The following is a 21,807-nucleotide window of genomic DNA, read 5'->3' as shown; positions in this document are numbered from 1 at the left end:
AATTTTTCATATTTTAATTGAAAAAACTGTCGTATGCTTTCATTTAACTTGCACTATTTGAAGCATGCGGAGGGATAAACGAAAGTAATCTTTTGAACGTCATAACAGAAAGTTGTCAAACATCATTTTTTAAGCTAATATAATGCGAGAAAAATAATCATTCATTATAAACTCGTGTGGGATAGTGAAATTCCACCTCGGGGCCAAGATTCACGGTCTAGGACTCGGCAAAGCCTCGTCCTAGACAGTGAATCTTGTCCCCTCGGTGGAATTTCACTATCCCACACTCGTAATAATGAATGATTCTATTAATATATATATATATATATATATATATATATATATATATATATATATATATATATATATATATATATATATATAGACTCCAAAGTCAAACGGTCGGACGCCAAAGTCCGATGGTGACGGAATAACACTGTCTGTGATGTCACGTCATGACGACGTAATGGAAAACGTCGAACTAGCAATTCAAAACCACAAGATAGGAGCGACAGGCTATCCGGACGATCGATTCATGATATATTTTGACAAAGTGAAGGAAAAAAGAGAGACAAACGATGCCAGTCCGGATATTTTTTTCCGTTTAACGCGAGATGCAAAAAAGTAAATAAAAGGCGTAGCATTAGTCATAATATTGTGAATAGGAATTAACGGTAGAGGACTGCAAAAACGAAATTAAATGCATATCGTGTACTACTAATTCTCACAATTTTAAAACGTGCTTTGAATTAGTCGATGACGATCAAATCTAGAAAAAATGTGTTGAGAACTTGGGAGAGAAGCTGAAATAGTTGAAATAGTTGAAATAGTTATTACCATAATCTGAATTTATCCTATTTATTTTCACTTCAATTTGAATGCATTTTATTCTAAAGTACATGTAACAAGCCCACTGTAATTTATCGTGAAGCATACAGACAAATTATATATATTACGGAAACAATATTTGTGTTTTTATGGGAACAATTAGAACCATCAGACTTTAGCGACTGCACGCGGACCATCGGACTTTCGCATGCTAAACCATCGGGGTTTAGCGCAGACCATCGGACTTTGGTGTGACCACCGGGCTTTAGAGTGCTATCACACTCTGGAGTCCTACATTTATATATACAGGGTGAAGAACAATGAGAAATCTATAAAACAGTAGTATTTTCAGTTTATGCATTCAAAACATTTAAAACATTTTGTATTTATTTTCGTTGCCTCTAAACCAAAGGTGCGGTGCATGTCCGAGATGAAATAATCACACATTGCAAAAACATTTTTATTGTTAAATATCAGACTTTTTCTTTTTACATTGCGCTTAAAATGTACCTAAGGATATCATTTTTTTAGAAAATTCCTTGGTTGAAAAATATGAAAATTGATTGAAGAATGTATGGTTAGGTCTTAAAAATAATTTTCTTTTCAAACCTATATAATTCCTGTGTTGTATGTCTGACTAAGGCAGGGTGACTCAGGATATCTGATACCATTGAAAACTCGTAAAAAATAAACAATTATTGGCCAATATTTTTAAAGTGTGATTCAAATGAAATAAAAAAATCTTTTAAAATTGTTTCCAACCTACAAGGATTAAGGAAAAAACGTTATTTTTTGTAAATATAATGTACGGAACTGCATCATATTTCTTTGATTGAAATGAATTTTCTTCAAAATAAATCTTAAAAGAGAACAGGTATCTTCGGTTTTAAAACTGTTTTTAAACAGAGACATAGTCTCTCCAGTTATGGTTCTAAAAATTGTGCAAAAAAATACTCGGGGGAAAAGGACACAGCAAACAACATATTCTTCGAATAGTGAGAAGGTCCTGAAACACAGAATCCATAGTGTGGCTGTCGCTAGGAGTTTAACTCATCAACTTGACGTTGTCATTGATCAAACAGGACGTCATTTTGAGAACTCTCTTTAAATTTGTTGTTTTTATAAGCAGCGCTCAATTTGTCAAAAGTTTATGTTTGTGAAATTTGCTGATTAAAAATTTACAGAATTTTCTTTTATAAAAATGCATTTATCTTTTTGTCAAAAAAAAATCTATCTTAAATTAATTTTTAGAGAAAGTGGAATTTTACATCATTAGACATTATCTGTTTTTAATATTTCCTAATATCTTTCATTTCAGCCTGGCTTTTGTAACTTTTGTTACAATGCTGCGTAAGCTCTGCCTGCTTTAAAATACAATCAATTTAAGACACTCTTAGATACATTGTTCAAACTAAGGTTAATAGAAAAAGACATTATTTAACTCACTTATGAAAGAGAGAGAGAGAGAGAGAGAGAGAGAGAGAGAGAGACTGGATATTTGTCATAAATAGGTACGTGTACAATTGAGTGTTGGACATCAAATTCACAAAATAGTTGACCAATGTCCTATTTGTTTCCAGGCCTCTTGTCACAATAAGTATTTACTCCACAGCCAGGTGTAATGTAATAGATAGTCTGACCGTGGGCTGGAGTTGAATAGGTTTCTTTTATAACATATGGGTAATTGGCATTTATTAGGAGTTATTTCGCAGACTTGAAGCCGTTATACGTTCTATACAAATACTTCTACACTAATATCTCTTCGGTAAATATAACATGATTGTATGAGCTTGTTTTACACTGTAAAAAGGGGAACTGAAATACCAAGATAAAGGGGTTATAATAAGGAGAGGTGCTGACGTTGAATTGGTTCCTTTCATAACTTATGGGGAAAGTGAATATTTAATTATTAAGAGTTTTTCTTAGAGGTTAAGCGGCTGTACGTTTTACACAAATTCCTTTACATCAATATTTTTATGGTAAATAATTCATGATGGGTGCATCATGTGTCACACGATACAAATATATTTCGTTAATTAAAAAGCATATGTGCAGCCTTTTTTCGGAGGGGGGGGGGGGGTGAATTGGGGGTGAACCTATATTAAACCTTAGACCTGAATCGGTTATCATTGGGAAACTGTATTATTTAGTTTGTTAACCCATATAATACAATATTTTTAATTACAGGACGTTTATTTACATGTAGTTTATACATTTCTATTCTTCATGGAGAACGTTTAGTAATCTTTCTGGCTATTATATTATCATATTTTAAACAGCAAATCAATTCATAATAATGTAACTTTTTAAGTAAATACTTTGATGATTTTTTGCACATCTTTTCTACACATAGGACACGCCCTTAGCTGCACAGAGCAGTCGACACAACCACAGAGATGACCGCACGGGTCAAATACAACACGTGCCTCTTCCTCCAGACAGATTTTACACAGGACATGGTCCTTGAGCCGCTCAATTTCCTCACGCTGGCTTTTTATACAGAACTCTGAAAAATAATGTTTTCAAAAGACTTATTTTTATACAGAGGTATTTCATTGTATACGCATACAACTGTTAATACTTTAACTTGAAAACACTTGCAATCTCAATGTAAATGCAGGTACATGTATGTATGATACCGTATTGTTGCTCTTGTTCTAGTCGTTGCCGCTCCTCCAATCTAAAATATATGTTGTACGAAACACCCGTGAAATCAATTATTTGAAAATCATTTTCAAAAACACAAAATAATGGCTTAATATCATGTAAAGGTTAATTACAGTCCATTATCTGAAGAAAATAATGCAAATCATATCCATCAATTATTCATAGCAAAAAAAATTGAGGTACAGAGTATTTTGATAATTTTGAAACCTACATTTGAATGAAATTCGTGTAAGTTTTGTGCAATTTAGACTTCTATCATTAGGAAATTCTTTCCCAGAAAAGACATAGAATTTGGTCACAACTATCCCTAGTGCTTAGACTTTATACCCAATGACTTTCAAGGTCAAATCAAAAGGTCCAATATGATGACGTCATCTAGTATTTTTATTATTTTTTTTACTCCGTCAAATATACTTAAACCTCAAATAATCTAAAGCCAATGGTCAAATTTTAATTATTTTGATATATTTAAATTACAGGGTCAAGGCAATCAAACTCCTATATTTTATTTAAATTTGAATAATACAATTTAGAGACTGATAACTGATGCAAACCTGTCATGTCTTAAAAGAGAATTTTACAATATATTACAATGGAAATTACCTTAAGTTTCGAGTAATAATTTGTTTCAGTGTATTTAAGTAACAAAAAGGTATCTTGTATAAAAGGCAGCACAGACATCTGTAATATCTTGAAAAGTAACTTACAGGCATAGCAAATCATAACGATCACTATTTCATTTTACTCTCCACTCAAAGGAGATTCAAATGGTAGGTTTAGGGTGATGTAGACAAAACTTGCCAGGTCAGATTTTTTTATTGACGAAAACAATTACTGTTAGTTTTGAAGTATTTATAGATTTTATTTCAAAGAATAAATTATTAAATTTTCAGAAAAAATGAACGATAGGAACAAATTAGCTTTACTGTTCTCTACTACCTTAAGTAATTTCAAACTGACGATAATAAGACGATGTTAAGTTTAATATTATTTTTTGAGAACCTTTTAGCAGTACATATCGTTTTTCCTCCATTAAAAGTATAAAGAGCAGCAAACAATTATGATATGGCAATTTATTGAACATTTTCAACATTTGTATTTTCTTACTATTTATTGATATGTTTTATGTTCCTGAAAGATAACGTACAAACAAAAACTGTAAACAAGCGCATACTCATTAAATACAGAACACAAATTGCATTTGTGCAGGTATAAATTGAAGAAATATGTTTTTATAATCAACTAGGGTAATACGTACTCATGGGCAAAATTGTAAATTAATGATTGACTTCTGTATAATTCTAACGGCCTTTTTTTTATAGCAACGTAACATTGCAAATCAATAAAGGTCATGTCCATCTTGACATCTAAACGTTACACCCATTGCATCCATCAAAAAGACACCCCGTTGATTTAAAAATTGTGTTAAATTTCTAACTATTGCATATATTGTTCCTAGATTACAAAAACTGGATATTTTGTGTCATTATAGACAAGATAACCTTGATGATAACTCAATATTCAGTTATGCCTAGTAATACGTACTAACTTTATGTTAGGACATTGTTTCTTGTGGTTTCTTCTGTAATCTTTACTTTTACATCTTGAAGAGCAGTATGGAGCAGAACAACGGTTGCAATTGTTAAATCCTAAATTGTATGATAAAAGAAAATTGGTAAAAAAAGTGTGTACCATACCAATATAATAATATCCCATTTTCGCATTAATTTGCTAAAGACATCCCTCAACACAACGACAAAGATATGTTTTACTGAAGATACACATTTTAAGTTGAAAGTGAACTATAACAAAACACTACAAGCTATTGAATGCAAAGTAAATTAAGAAGTTGTGATAATAAAAAAATGATTTTTTATCAAAGTATAATACTTGGTATTTATCTTGCTAAAAAACACAAGCCACTTAGACAGTATAAGTGGATATTGACTTGACAAATGCTACAAAAACAACAATTATTTATAATAAAATGTTGTTGTTCTTATTCTAATTATTTACTATTTCCTCTGCAATGTTAAGCTTACCAGAACCCGAGCATCCTAAACGAGAACATGGCTCTGGATCAAGATTCAAAAAGGTAAACTCATCCACTGATTCTGAAATAAACTCTACCCTTTGGATCATTAATTTAAGAAGTTTTTCTCAGCAAATTGTGTTTGACATTTCATTCTTAAAATGTTTGCCTATATACCGTGGACAATAATTGTTTTTATTTTGTATAATTCAAATGGGACGTAAAAATGGGACGAAAAAAAATCAAGATTAAGTTTATTATCGTGAGATATCTAGAATTATGTAATTTCTTTGTTCAACTGTAAAAGCTTACGTGAAAGACCAATGAAATATGTATAGTCTCTCTCTCTCTCTCTTTCTCTCTCTCTCTCTCTCTCTCTCTCTCTCTCTCTCTCTCTCTCTCTCTCTCTCTCTCTCTGTTAGTCTTCTCCAATGTATTTATGTAGTTTTTTATCACCTGAAATTTCACGTATGGATTGACTTGACTTTTTGTACAGGTCGTCTTTCATGACTGAAGTAAACATAGTTTGAGTGCTTCTGTCAATCATGATGCGCCTATCCTCAAAACACTGAAAGAAATGTTTTTAAAATAAGCTTATTTTAACTATATATATGTATTTGGCTTATTAATTAACGTACGGAGAAAAAAATAACTTCTTTCAATATTTACTCTTTAGTTGTTACATTTGCGAGGGTGTAACCCCCATAAATCAAAACAACAACTAAATAAAAACGGTGTATCACGCGATAGGACTGGAACCTAATATTATTGAACTCAAGCTTCCTGGATAAGATCATGATAAGCTCTTAAGCTTCATTTCGTCATGATACTAAACTCGATTGGAAAAATGAGACTACAACAGATTTAGGCGTAACCTACACAGCGAATATGAAAAACACTTAACATCTACATTTTAATGAAAAATACAAGACACAGCCATATTAATGAAAAATACTAGGCACAGCTGAAATATCATACAGGCATAAAATTCAAATATTTTTGATGTAGTTTATTAGAAATAAATACATGAATAAGAACTAAAAAAGCGTGAACGATATGTCCGTAACAATAACCTCACAAAACATTGCTTAACACCAACTTTCACTAAATACTAGTAGACTAATTATTCTCGAACAATTAGAGGTCTTTCCACCTTAATATTTTAATGATATGCTACATTGCTCAATGAGATATAAAAAGAACTATACCCTTTAATATATGTTGTACTATAAAATGGAAAAACCACAAAGCCATAAATGATTTTTATAGAGATTTTTTTTAATTTCAGGCCATTTCTTTAAGATTTATACCTTGTATATCGTAAACATCTATTGAACAAAACTGAGCCGAGTGAATATTATTTACACAAGCATATAAACAAAAAACCTAACAATAGAAGAGAGTGTTCTAGAGGCTAACTGTGTACAAAATGAATGTTCACCTTGAGTAACCACACGACTTGATGCGATACCTGGCAGACCCAATTGAATACCTTATTGCGCAATCCAGCAAACTATTAAAACCCTTACTATAATTCTGTATTTCATAAGATATGAAAATTCATTCATTAATAGACTTCCAAATGACTTTGACCTTTGACCTCAATGTTATTTTGTTTGGCCAAGGTAGACGCTTCTATTCCAATTGGTCTGAAGTCTCTTTGATAGATAGTAATAAAGTTGTAAACGATTTTTCCGAAGTTTCAATACTTTCAGGGGCAATAACTGCTAGAAGGGGGCCTCCGATCCTTTTGGTATGAACAGAATGAAGAACTCACTAAGTGTACTGAAGACATTGGTAAAAGTTGCAAGTCTCTATCTCTTATGGTTTCAGACGAGTAGCGATAACAAGAATTTATTACAATATGGGCAATAACTCTGTAGTTATTCAAAATAGTGAGCCAAAGGGTTATATTTTTAAATGCCTTAAGATGTCCTACTACATCCCTGAAAAAGTTTTTATCTTGCACCCTAAACAAAAGAGATTCAAAATCGCATTAATTACAAGATTTTCAAATGACCTTTGACCTTAATGTCATTTTGTTCGGCCAAGGTAGATGCTTCCATCCCAAGTGATCCAAAGTCTCTATGATAAGGAATAAAAAAGTTGAAAGTGATTTTATGGAAATTTAAACACTTTCAGGGCCAAACTAGAAGGGGCATCAGATCCTTTGGTATGAATAGATTGAAAAACCCTCTAAGTGTACTGAAGACATTGGTAAAAGTTTCTATCTCTTATGGTTTCAGAGAAGTAGCGATGATAAGCATTTCCTTCTCAAAGGGCAGTGATTCTGCAAGTTCTTGGAGTTTTTGACACAGGGTCAATTGGTACCATAACTTTTAATGAGCAATTACATGAAGTTTAAATTGTTTGGATAACCCTAATAACAAAAAAGTGACTCCGGGGTAAATAGAAAAAAAGAAGAATAAAAAACATAAAGAAAACAAGAGGTCTTTCACCTGAAAGGTGGAAAGACCTAATAAGAATAAACTGAACATTTAAATATCCCTGGCAAATCGAAAGATTAAGATTGCTGATGGGGGTTTGCATTTTTCAGTATGTATGAAACACCTATACTTTTATCACACTAAAATATTTAACCTTATAGTGTAAACAAACACAAGTACATGTAGATCATTATGTTATATAAGGAAAACTATTGAAGGTTTTAACATTTGAATATATATGCAAAAATTCAATTAAGGATGACGTTTACTCAGAATGAAAAAAAAATCCACTGATGATAATGAAAAACCATCTATTGTGTGTTATAGACCTTTGCTTGTATTGTTATTTTTCACTTTCAGAAAAGTAGGTCAATGACCTACTTTTTGAGTTAATGGCCATTGAATATTAATTGAAAATTCAAGAAAAATCCCATAAAATTTTACACTACGATTGAGATTTTCTTAATTATAAAAATATTACAAATAATTAAACACTTTAAAAAATAAGATACAGTTTACGAATGGTAATGGCACTAAATAAGTACACAACATTAAGATTTCAGCATCAATTTTTAAAAATAATTCAGTCCGAATTTCCTCTATCTGTTTTCAAATCCCTACCCATTTTTGATTCAATTTTACAAAAAATTGAATGATGATAATACAAAAACATTTATGATATTGAACTACTTATATTGACCTTATTCTGTTGGCATAAAATTTATATGAGGTCAATGATCAAAATTTTGAGATATGATGTCTTTTAATGTTTTTAAGCATTTTTCAATATTATTATTATTCGGGCCATAAGATTATTTTAATGAATAAGTGAGGTAAAACCAACGGAAAATATGCAAAATTACGTAGACTTAAATATAAAATCCTAACTTTTAATATTAGACTACTGCCAAAAAACTTTTAGCAGAAAACAAAATCTGTAAAATTTAGTCCGAATTTCCTCTGTTTGGCTAAAAGTCAATTTTTGTTTGAGCATAATTCCATAATTAAGTAAAACTATTGAATGTTTTGTCAATAATAATTCATTTCATAAATACTTTTTGTGTTTAGAACAAATTTTACTCATTATATTGAACTTTTTAACAATAGGAATTTGAGAACTCAAACCCTGAGTAAATAACACCCTTAAATAAGAACAAAATAGATATAACCAACAGAAACTCAGCTTTGAGCAGCATAAAACTTACATTAAAAATATGTCATGACGTATTTAACAACGAAACGAAACACAAACAAATATAACTATATAATAATACAGATGTAAACTCCAAAGTCCGATGGTTTGTGCAAAAGTCCGATTATATGTTGCCAGTGCGGACGCCGATGGTGATTGAATAACAACGTTTATGATGTCGGGTCATGCAGATGTCTTAATTAATGTCGTAATATCAATTCAAAATCACATATATTTTGACACCGTGAAGATAAAGGAGACTTACAGTCCACGTCAGGAACTTTTTTTCCGTTTGAAGCAAGGTGCAAAAATTTTAAATTAAATACTGAACATGCGTCATAATTGGAAAAGATATTTTTTTGTACGGTGGAGGACTGCAAAAATATATCGTTTCCAAAATGTGCGTTAGATCAGTTCTAAAAACATGTAGAGAACTTGCGATTGAGAATGTTTGATTGAAATACTAGTAGTCATCACCATAAGCTAAGTTTCCCCTTATTATTTATTAATTAAATTTGAATGTATTTTATTCTAATTGGTTTATCGCGAAGCATACAGAAGGACCATACACCTGATGGAAACAATATTTTTGCTTTTATGAATCTTATTAGAACCATCGCACTTTTGCGGCTGCACGCAAACCATCGGACTTTTGCTTGACTATAGGCCTTTATAGTTCTATCGCACTTTAATCTACTACATATACAAAGAAATGAGATTGTCTGAGACTTAAACAAAAGTCCCTGGGGCCTCTTTGCTTACCTGAGCCATGACTCTGAACAAATCAGCATTACAGTATCAAAGTCAAAATATCTTGACACTTTAGTACAGTATATCTTGCTCAAGAATAAAAAAAACCCCAAATCTTTTGACTTTCATCCACATATGTTTATTTTAAATAGCAAACCCTTTTTTGTTTCATAATTGGTGAGAACCCTAATTTGTGGCCCCACACTTGATTAAAACAAACTCAAATCTGCATATGTGCTTTCAGAAAAGTTTAAGTTTTTTCTGGCTGAATGGTCTTCCAGAAGAAGTGTTTGTTTTGTAGATTGTATGGATGTATTTTGATGTAAAACTTTAACAACAACCCCCCCCCCCCCCACCTTCACCCCTAACCCCGGCGATCATAATTTCGCAAACATATCTATCATTTGAATTTACATTACCTGAGGATGTTTCCACACAAGTTACAGCTTTTCTGGCCACTTAATTTTAAAGCAGATCATTTAAAACAAAAGTTTCTCTATATACTCATTAGTTAAAATTCACTCCTAATTGTGGCCCCACCCTTGCCGGAGATAATGATTCAACCAAATTCGATTCTACACTATCTGATGATGTTTTCACACATGTTGCGCCTTTTCTTGCCTAATGAATTTTGAAAAGAATATTATTAAATTGTTTTCTCTATATTCTCGTGTAAAAAAATAACACTCCATTGTGATTGTGAGCACACTCCACACCGGGGACCCCCCTCCTTCCAGTGGGTCCCACACCACCTGAGGATGCTTCCTCACAAGTTTCAGCTTTTCTACCGAATTGGTTTTGAAAATTTGGCCACGACTGCGACCACAGACAACGGACAATTTTTGATCAGTAGAACCCACTTAAGCCTTCGGCTCAGGTGAACTAAAAACCTTGTTTATTTTATTATCATTTTTTCCTTTTTCTACTATAGAAAGGACAGTTACATACCTTGAAGAATAAATAAATCTGTACTCTTTTACTCGAATCCTTTCTGAAGGTATTTTCTACCGTTACTATGTAGGACGAGGGGCCAACACAACATGTCATTGGGTAACATATTTTGAGTCTTTTGTTTTCTTTGTCGTATGTTGGATTATTTATTCTGAACTCCAATCGTTCTTGATTTACAAGTTCTTCGATTGTAAGGGATGTTAATGGAAATTTGGTTTCAAATGCAATATCTAGAAACAGTAGAATATCTGTCTTCATTAAACAGGGAACAAGTTCAAATTCTGTGATCTTTGGTTCTACAAAATACAATAAGAAACAATAACAAGTTAAATAGTTAGAATTGAATCGTGTAGATTTCAGCCATGTCGGTTACTATAGAGCTATGAATCAATCAGTTTGTGTAAGAAATATAGGAGAAAATACTCAGTGGATGTAAATGCTGAAGATCAGGTTTCTTCCGCATCATGTTTTTTTTTCGTGAATCAGAACCCAAATAGTATATAAAACTTACGCAAATCAAGTTTATAAAATCATAGTGAAAAAATAAATACGATTGTTTGAACCTCCTTGAATCTATTCCTGACAATTTTAGGTTTAGTTTTCAAGTAGTCATTAACCTTTGTCAGCCATTTAGCACCAACTGGCACATACGGGTTAGTTAGAGGTTGACCTTTACCTCTTTAATATCAGCTGACCCATTCAGCTTCGTTCAAGCTCTCAATCTCATTTTTAAAACAAGTAATAATTACCGATAATTATGTTTTGAGACGCAAACAATCATTTATCAGTAGATTATGAACCTCACATATACTAGTAGCTCAGGTATAATAGACATAGGTTTACGCAAGGAACGGGGCCGATTTAATTACCTTGTCAATTTATTTTTAAATAAACAATCACGTTAACATACGTTTGTCCTCCGATCCCAAACACCACAAACTGAACACAATTAAACGTACATTTGCGATGTTTTTTAAATTAAATTTGACCATTATATTTTCAAGGCAAGGTTAGGATATGGTCATGGTCCTTTAATCCAACCAAAAAAGTCAAGGAACCCGTCGGAGAACATTTTAATACAAGTGGCCACAAATGGGAAGACATGACAGTATTGGTTATTGACCATAATCCTCATTGGACAGACGCGGAGAGGAAGAGCAAGGAAAAGTTCTGGATGCACAGACTCAAATCATTCAGACCTGATGGCATGAACAAACAAATGGACTTCACTAAAATGAACGTCTCATAGCCATACATCACCTGACACCCACATAGTAATTTCATGAAATCTGTCAACTGCGCCTCTTCCATTCATTTATTAGTTTCTTTACTACCTTTTATTTGTAAATCATTTTTTTCTTAATTTTATTTATTTATTTTCATTTAATTTTATCTCTTTTTATTCAAAAATTCGAGTCTATATCATAAGTGCCGTACAAGTTAACAACGGGGGTTCAAATTGTCATTTATTTACGGAAGCGTTTCTTTAAAATTCCAACTTTAATCTTGGAATTTCCAACTTTTAAGTTGGAATTTCCAACTTTAAAGTTGATTTTTCCAACTTTAAAGTTGGAAAAATCAACTTTAGAGTTGGAAATTCCAAGATTTAAGTTGGATATTCCAAGATTAAAGTTGGAAATTCTAACATTAAAGTTGGAAATTTCAACTTTAAAGTTGGAAATTCCAAGATTAAAGTTGGAAATTCCAACTTTAAAGTTGGAAAAATCAACTTTAAAGTTGGAAATTCCAAGATTAAAGTTGAAAATTTCAAGATTAAAGTTGGAATTTCCAACTTTAAAGTTGGAAAAATCAATTTTAAAGTTGGAAAAATCAACTTTAAAGTTGGAAATTCCAACTTTAAAGTTGGAAATTTCAAGATTAAAGTTGGAAATTCCAACTTTAAAGTTGGAATTTTAAAAAATAAAAATATATATAGAGTGGCACTAATATGCTTCCGTATTTATTAACTCGGACGCCAATTTTGATTAGCTAATTAACTTAATCAGGCGTGAAGTTGGCAGTCGATTGATTACTTTATAGCGATCGGCGAAAGTAGCAACACCTTCTTTAAGAATGTGAACAAATGTTTATAATGTAGCTGTTCTTTTTTCATAGATTTTTAAGTAGTTTAGTAGTAGCTTTAGATTTTGTTTTCTTTGTTTTGTACTCATGTAATTTATTTTTTGGTCCTGAAGAAGGGACTGGTTGCCCTGAAAATTTGACAATTTCTATTGTTCGTGTCGTTAGCCATTTTAAGTGCTTTATATATTCAGTTTACTGGCTTAGTATCTATATATTAGATCCGACACTTATATATATATATATATATATATATATATATATATATATATATATATATATATATATATATATATATATATATATATATATATATATATATATATTCTCATTACCCAGATAGCTGCTGTGCGGGGAGAAGACTACTGGCACTGTTTTGTCCTAACAAAATTTTCATTTTTTCCCTCTGCATCTGAAGTGACAGACATACATATAAAAGATGGTCAAAAGTTACACAGAAAAGCAAACCTGTTCAATCAAGTAGATTTCCTCTGCTTTAGAGTACTTCATTGATCTCATTTACAAGGAAATTGTGCCATCCTTACGAAGCAAAACATCAAGTCTTATGACTACCATGTTTTAGTCAACGCCTTGGAAGTAATTGGAAAGATGGATGCTTTTTAAAATCATGTTGCAGGATTTATTGATACCAATCTCTTGTGGAGGTCACAATTCAAAGGGTTGCCATCTTATACCCAACAAATTTTAGTTTTATCCTCTTGCAATGTGATTATGCTTTTCATGATGCTTTACAAGATGTTTCATTTCTTCAAAGACTTGTATGGTCAGCTAATTTTGATTCACAGAATAGTAAGAAGGAAATGTTCTCTCTGCTAAGTGCAACTTTTCCAGATGAACGTTTGTCAATGAAATATATTCACTCAGTGTATGGATAGAAAAAATAGCTGACAGAAACTTGAAATTTGCAGTTCTAAAGCTAGCATTTTGTAGGGGAGAGGAATAAAGCATGCAACAATTTTGTCGAAAGAGTGTGGAAGTGGACAAAGAGTGACAAAGTCTTCAAAAATCAAACATTCCATAGCTGAACATTTTAGAAATACTTTTATAAGTGATATTTAAAGTTCATTATGTCAGAAGTTTATATTCTGCCTTTGAAGAACTACTGTAGTTATAAGTTTTTCCAGTACATATATGTATTGTATGATGTAACACCCCTCCCCCCCCCCCCCAAAAAAAAAAAAATCCAGATGTAGATAAGTGGATAAATTCTACTTTCAATATATTTTTATCACCCATTACTATAAGTGTTCAATATATGTCTATGTTCTCTCTACCTAGATGGAATGATTTTGTCATTTAGAGCATTTTTAGCTCACCTGAGCCAAAGGCTCAAGTGAGCTTTTCTGATCACAATTTGTCCGTTGTCTGTCGTTGTCGTTGTCGTCGTCGTCGTCGTTGTTGTAAACTTTTCACATTTTCATCTTCTTTTCTAGAACCACTGGGCAGATTTCAACCAAATTTGGCACAAAGCACCACTAGGTAAAGGCGAAATAAAGGGCCACACCCTCTTTTAAGGGGAGATAATTGAGAATTATTGAAAATTTGTTGGTATTTTTCAAAAATCTTCTTCTCAAAAACTATTCGGCCCGAAAAGCTTAAACTTGTGTGGAGGCATCCTCGGGTAGTGTAGGTTTAAGTTTGTTCAAATCCCCGGGGGTAGTAAGGGGCAACAAGAGGGGGATCACGTTTAACATAGGAATATATAGAAAAAATCCGGGGGTAGGGTGGGGCCACAATTGGGGGATCAAGTTTTAGATAGGAATATATAGAGAAAATCTTTAAATATTTCTGTTAAAAATTATTTGGCCAGAGAAGCTCAAATTGGCGTGTAACCATCCTCAGATAATGTAGATTCAAGTTTGCTAAATCATGGTCCTTGGGGGTAGGGCGGGGCCACAATGGAGGATAAATTTTTATACATAAAGAACATCTTTAAAAATCTTCTTCTCAAAACTATTAGGCCAGGAAAGCCCAAATTTGAGTGGAAGCATCCCCAGATGAAATTTTAAATGGAATATATAGAGGAAATCTTTAAACATCTTCTTTTTAAACACTATTTGGCCAGAAAAGCTTAAACTTGTATAGAGGCATCCTCGGGTTGTGTAAATTCAAGTTTGCAAAATCACAGTCCCTAGTGGTAAGGCAGAGGCCGAGATGGCGGTTTGAATTTTTACATAGGAATATATAGAGAAAATCTTTAAAAATATTCTGGGAAAGTATTCGGTTCAAAACTCAGTACTTAGTGTGAAAGCACATGTTATGCAGATTTAAGTTTGATGAAACCATGATTCCCTAGAGAAAAGTGGGGCCACGAAATGGGGGGGGGGGGGTATATATGAATAAAGAAAAATCTTCTTACAGGTACAACAACAAAAGGGGCTTGGTATTTACCAAAGAAAAGAGAGGTGGATAAAATTGGCAGATTCTCAATTTTTTTTAGCAAGATCTACTGTACTTAGTTGTCAAGATATTTTGATACTGTAATGCTAATTTGATCAGAATTAAGGCAATTGTTGCTCAGGTGAGCGATGTGGCCCCTGGGCCTCTTGTCAAGAAATGTTTTCAACTGATCAGATTTAGTAATGTGCACATGTAACGTCTTATATCAATAGACAAGAGAGTTTGTAATGCAACCATGTATTGATGCGAGTTCATTTATTATGTTACCAAAAGGTTTAGGATAATATATCATACATGTACATGTATGTATATAAGCTAACAATATATCCTAGATATGTCCTAGATCTTTAAACCACAAAGACGTTGAACTTAAAATGTACTATATAAACAAATATATTGGTATATGCAGAAACCGCTTGAATAAACCCCACTAACAGGGGTCACAGGGGTCACATGACACATGGTCGAATATAAAAAAAAACATGTTTGCCATGGTTGCATTTGTTTGAGTGCTAGTGAGAGTTTTTATGCCTTTTGATATTTTTTTCCAAATAATTGAAACGCATATATACTGGTGAAAATTTATTGGTCAGACATCAATTCTAAAGTTGCAGTTTTTTAAAATCAATATCATGGCTTGCATTCCTCAAAAACACTGTCAATCAAAATTTATGCATCTAGCTACATTGTTTTCAAAGAAAAATTTCAAATAAATTCTTGATTTCGTAATTAGTATATTGTTTTAAAAACTTTGATAAGTTAGAACATTTAATTAGCAAAAAAACCCCACCCTAATGTCATTTCATGTTATTTACACCAAGGTCAAGGTCGCACCCAGAAGATGGTTTATAAGCACTATTTGTTTAATTATTTTGAAGTTTATTTGGTTGTATGTCTACAAATATGTTTATTTAATACTTTTCTTCACATAATTACAATTCCTATTCAAGATAATTACACCAATTTAAAATTTTGGTGAATAAAAGTTTGTGTTTCGTTGCAAATATGGCTTATTTTGTTTCACAAAAATGTTTCAACTGAAATATGGTGGGGGTATAACCAACAAATATTTTTCTTATATGCACACTAACCCCTATTTTTTAATGCCTTGGAACCTTTATATGAAAAAGAAAGGTTTTAAATATTTTCAAAAAAAAAAATTTTTCTATGTTTGGTTTAATTACCCTATTTAAGGGGTCGTATCTCTCTTAAATGAAAACTAACATACACTCTTCTTGTTTCGTGTTTTCAATTTATTTCTAAGAAATTGCACTTTTAAAAATTCATAAGCATCTAAAAAGTTTAATTAATTTTTTTTTTTTGTGTTTTTTGTTTGTTTGTTTTTTTGTGTTTTTGTTGTTGTTGTATTTTTTTTTTTTTATAAATGAGCAGAATACACCTTTAAAGCCCCGGTACACATAATTAATAAAAGTTATTGTTTTTTAACATCAATGAAACAATTCACATCTCAAATTTCAAAATCTTACAGCTTGTTTTTATTTACTATGTTTAGACCTTAACTTTTTTTTTAATTTTGGGGCTTTGTAGCCTCTTGACGATGGGCGTTCTAGTGATATTTCAGCTGACCTCAAATATATGTATAAAGGTTGATACATTACTTATACATCTTTATTATACATTAACACCAACGACACAAAAATAAATTATTAATCATTTTCACGCATCATGAAAAATACCCATTTAATTCCGATTACACAATGACTGAAGTCAAAATCCTAAAGGAGAAACCAAAGGATAATCAAAGTACTGAAAGCCGGGCTGTTTTGGTGTGTCTTTATGCATATTGTGTTTTAAAGACTAAATATATATATATATATATATATATATATATATATATATATATATATATATATATATATATATATATATATATATATATATCTTTCTCTCTCTCTCATGCTTTTAATGTCGGCAAAGCGTCAGAGAGCGAATAAATTTTGTAAGCGGCTATAAAAAAAATATATCTGTCTAGTAGAAAAAAGTTCAACAGTTGCTGCCTTGAATTTTCCTTTCAGCACAGCCCGGCTAAAAAATGAACGTAGGTGAAAATATGTCTTGTTTTCCAGAATGGTTATTTTTAATGTGTTTGAAAAAGATTATCTAATTTGGAGTAAGAGTAAACATACTTAGATATTCCCAAGTGACTTTTCCGATGATATTGATAAACACTGCCATCAAAATCTAGAAAAAGTATTAAATGTGGATAAACCATTAGAAATTGCTCTGCGTAAAGCAAAAAAATAAATAAATAAATAGATAAATAAAAAAAGTCAAATAAAAATATAAATAAATTAAAAATAAAGACCAAACAGCCCATATAAAAAATTACATTTAAAAAATTTGTCAATAATAGAAAAATAGAAAGCATTATTTACCATATATAACAATTCCATGTTAAAAAGAAAGAATCCTCCAATAAGAACAGCGCAAACTAAAACAAATAAACACATAGATGACCTACTGGTGTTAAGAGTGCAACTTACTCAAGCTAAATCAATTTTTTTTAGCGGGTTGCAAAAAAGGATATACTTTCATATACCAGCTATGATATGAAAAAGTGTTTAAAAACAGTTTTATAAAAAAAAAATCTTCTACCAAAAAAAAAATCCTTTTTGTGTAAATTGATGAATGTAACACATAATTAAAAACACGATTAACATCACATACTATGATAAAGAATACGTACCAATTAACAGCCTTTTCATTTTTTTTATTTGATTACGTTTTTCTCCTCTATTGTGCCTTAAAACAAAAATAATGTGTTAATTTGACTTAAAATGTATCGATGTAGAAAACGAAAAGGCAATCTGAACAATTTCAAAATGATTATATACTTACCTAAAGAACTTATCAGAGTGTATTAATTTGCTTCCTTCGTGTGGACAAATATCGGTAATTAATCTGGTTAAGAAACTGCACATAATAAATACATGATAACAACTTGTTCACGAAACGCTTTGCAAATTAATTTCTAGCTAATCAACATAAGCTACATATTTAAGGTCGTCTTCTAAAATTATTTAGATAAATATATAAGAGGGATTAGATAAAATATGATGAACAATGATTTTCTGTATCTATATTATATCTAAAATATTTGTTAAGATAATTATAATATTCTGTGCAAACATGTCTGTCACGCATTCAAAGAGACATTATGATACCATTTTTGGTGCATCATTGTAGGTTCCTACAGATATCAAAATGGTTTGGTCCATTTTTGAAGTTTATGAAAGTGTATATTTTTGTGGCTAGCATAGCGCATCCTTTACGGAAAACGATTTGGTCCTATTGGTTAATAAATCGATTAAGAGCTTCAAGACTAACTTAATTATATTCCATATTTCTTACAAAGTATGTTTCAATTTCCATATACAGCAAAACAAAAATTAAAGTCCTACCCCTAACAGATCCTTCTTTCATAATATACAATTGCAAGTGAGATAAATATTTTAATCGAAGAAATTCTCAGAAAATTTAAACAAAAGAGTTTATATCCCAGTGAACTTTTAAACTTTGCTGCTTATAACGTATATTTACGTTTGTGAAAGGTAAATCGTTCAAGGTTATTAATACCACCGGGTGTAAACAGCAATACAACTGTCAAACGATAAGTGCATGCATGGGGTAATAGATTTGACGTCATATAAACGTTAACACAGAATTAAACGTTTTTGCTAATCTTTATGTTCATATAAGGAAAAATATTTGCAGATGTAAATATATACATATATATGTGTAATACAATTTTGAAGTAGTGTTTAAAGTGTCTTTTTGTATTAAAATGTATCAAACATTTCGACGACCATTTTCAGTCAATATTAATTTGTACCAAAATATACTTAACCCCTGTCGCTAGTGAAATCGCCTCAATACTGACTAGTCTCTATCATATGTTTAGCTTTGAAATATCAAAAATTATTAACACATTCATAGAAACTAATCAAAAAGTATTTATTTATCTATCTATTTATTTATCTTTCTAAACATCTATCTATCTATCTATCTGGCATATCTCTGCCCCTTGTGTGCAAGTTATTTTTCTTTTGATTATGTCGACATGCAAGATAAAGATGTTGACATGCAATATAGTTATGTCAACATGCAACATAACTATGTTGACATGCAAGAAAACTGCAATCATGTAAGAGTTATAAAAAATCTCAAATATCGCCAACATGTGACATCCAAGATGTTAGATACGCTACCTATTGATGTCAACATGCAATTTATTTATGTTAACATGCAACTTCTTTATGTCGACATGCACATTATTTATGTCGACATGCAACTTACTTATGTTAACATGCAAGATAAATATGTTGACATGCAACTTATTTATGTAAACATGCAACTTCTTTATGTCGACATGCAACTTAGTTATGTTAACATGCAAGATAACAATGCTGACATGCAATTTATTTATGTTAACATGTAACTTCTTTATGTAGACATGCAACTTATTTATGTCGACATGCAACTAAGTTATGTTAACATGCAAGATAAATATGTTTGACATGCAACATATTTATGTCGACATGCAACTTATTTATGTTAACATACAACTTATAAGTTGCATGTCAACATATTTATCTCGCATGTCAACATAACTAAGTTGCATGTCAACATAAATAAGTTGCATGTCAACATACGTAAGTTGCATGTTAACATAAAAAAGTTGCATGTCGACATAAATAAGTTGCATGTTGACATAAATAAGGTGCATGTCAGCATATTTATCTTGCATGTTATTATAAATAAGTTGCATGTTGACATAAAAAGGTAGCATCTAGCGTTTTTGATGTCACAGGTAGGCGATATTTGATATTTTTTGTGAATTTGTATAATTCTTATCTGATTGCAATTTTCTTTCATGTCAACATAGTTATGTTGCATGTTGACATAGTTATCTTGCATGTCAACATATTTATCTTGCATGTCGACATATTTAATAGAAAAATAACTTGCACACAATGGGCAGAGATATGCCACCATAATATATCTATCTATCAATCAATCTATCCTTCCGTCCGTCCGTCCGTCCGTCCATCTATCTATTTATCGATCACTTTTCATTCTCTTAACCTGAATCCGGTAGGTAAACATATCCTACCAAATATTGATACCTTGGTGATAAAATCATGGAAAATTGCTTTAACAACAGACATTTAAAGCAATCGAATATATTGATATTGATTTTCCCAACCTAACTAAAACTCGAAAAGTTTTCGTTGTTAAGTTTCTTTAGCCCTTTCATTACTATTTTGTCAACTGTAAGAGAGTATCATAGCATATTATTGAATATTGTAATGAAGTTTTACCTTTCACGTTGAAGAAATATAAGAAATTTCGTTTAGTTTCCACGAAACTAAAATGGAAGTAGAGCAGGTCCTGTTATCGAGCAGAAAATACATTTACAGCTTGTCAATATCACACACTATTAATAGTTTTTTTATCGTCTGCTTGTTGTTGACAACATCTTTATGTCTTAATGAAGGTGTGTGGCAACGCACTTTGATAAAATTACGCACTTTGAAATTTTTTTCTCAAAGTGCGTAAAATTTTGGACCAAGTTAACCCACTTTGAAAAAAAAAATTCAAAGTGCGTTATGAAGGTACATCTACATTTTTTAGTATCGACACTCTTAACCCACTTTGAAAAAATATTTCTATATCACCTATTCTGGTACTGAATTTCTTATTTGTTGATAGTATGATGATTTGTTAACACTCGTGAATCTAATTTACCGTATTTAGTACGGAGGTGGGGGGGAGGGGGGGGGGGAGCAAAGTTACAGGTCAAATATCAGTGCATCATTTAAAGCAATAAGAGCTGTATTTTTTAGAATTTTATTTTGCTGCAAAAACCTGCTTGTATAATAAGTTTGCCTGTAACTTAAACTTTTATGATAAATAAGATTTGAAAAAATCATTAATTTTTGTGTGGAGAAAGATTTGACTTATAAGAATATATAGCAGATCAATTTTTGTACAGGACGACAATAATTCAATTTTGCTCCAATTAAGGCTTTTTCATGGCTTTTCTCACCAAAAAAGACCTAAAAAAATTTAAAACCATAATATTTTTGTCATTTAAGTAGAAAATAACATTTTCTTCAAAAAGATTTCAACATGAAAATTGCAGCTCATATTGCTTTAATTGATTACAGGATGAAGGTCCCCTGTCACTCATTTTTTCTTCCAAAACATATGATATTCATCAACTTTGGGTAAACATTTAAGACCGGAAAAAGAGATATGCTCTGTTTATGTATATGCAGTGTTATTGTAAAAATGAGCTGGCCGAACAATAATTTCTCCATTGGTATGTTTAAAAATCTATGTGTTTCAACAGTAACCCTCTTTTCGTATTCTAATCAAATGAACCACTTCAATAAAATAATTATTATAAACTTAAA

At 31.3% G+C, this 21,807-nt stretch overlaps 1 protein-coding gene across 1 annotated transcript; it reads right to left on the bottom strand.

Moving 5' to 3' along the window:
- Positions 1-1,189: 1,189 nt before the first annotated feature.
- On the bottom strand, positions 1,190-20,802 carry LOC136273391 (uncharacterized). Its single transcript, XM_066077805.1, has 11 exons — positions 20,710-20,802; positions 18,227-18,289; positions 18,075-18,130; positions 17,764-17,819; positions 17,515-17,569; positions 10,865-11,163; positions 5,984-6,095; positions 5,538-5,609; positions 5,045-5,144; positions 3,468-3,508; positions 1,190-3,334 (listed from the first exon to the last, which is right to left on the bottom strand). The coding sequence occupies exons 3-11, from the start codon at positions 18,091-18,093 to the stop codon at positions 3,135-3,137; spliced, it is 954 nt and encodes a 317-aa protein (XP_065933877.1). The 5' UTR covers positions 18,094-18,130; positions 18,227-18,289; positions 20,710-20,802; the 3' UTR covers positions 1,190-3,134.
- Between the last annotated feature and the right edge of the window lie 1,005 nt (positions 20,803-21,807).

The sequence above is a fragment of the Magallana gigas genome, chromosome 3 (assembly GCF_963853765.1).
Source record: "Magallana gigas chromosome 3, xbMagGiga1.1, whole genome shotgun sequence".
NCBI classification, from domain to species: domain Eukaryota; kingdom Metazoa; phylum Mollusca; class Bivalvia; order Ostreida; family Ostreidae; genus Magallana; species Magallana gigas.
The sequence above is the reverse complement of the archived record's forward strand: the minus strand, read 5'-3'. Positions and strand labels throughout refer to the sequence as shown.

Bases quoted from the DNA above. Each gene is read 5' to 3' on its own strand.
- LOC136273391 (XM_066077805.1), bottom strand. The intron at 17,570-17,763 runs GTAAATAATGCT...TACTTTTTCTAG, and splicing joins ACATGGAATTGTTATATATG to ATTTTGATGGCAGTGTTTAT. The intron at 6,096-10,864 runs GTATGTAACTGT...CATTTCTTTCAG, and splicing joins AGATTTATTTATTCTTCAAG to TGTTTTGAGGATAGGCGCAT.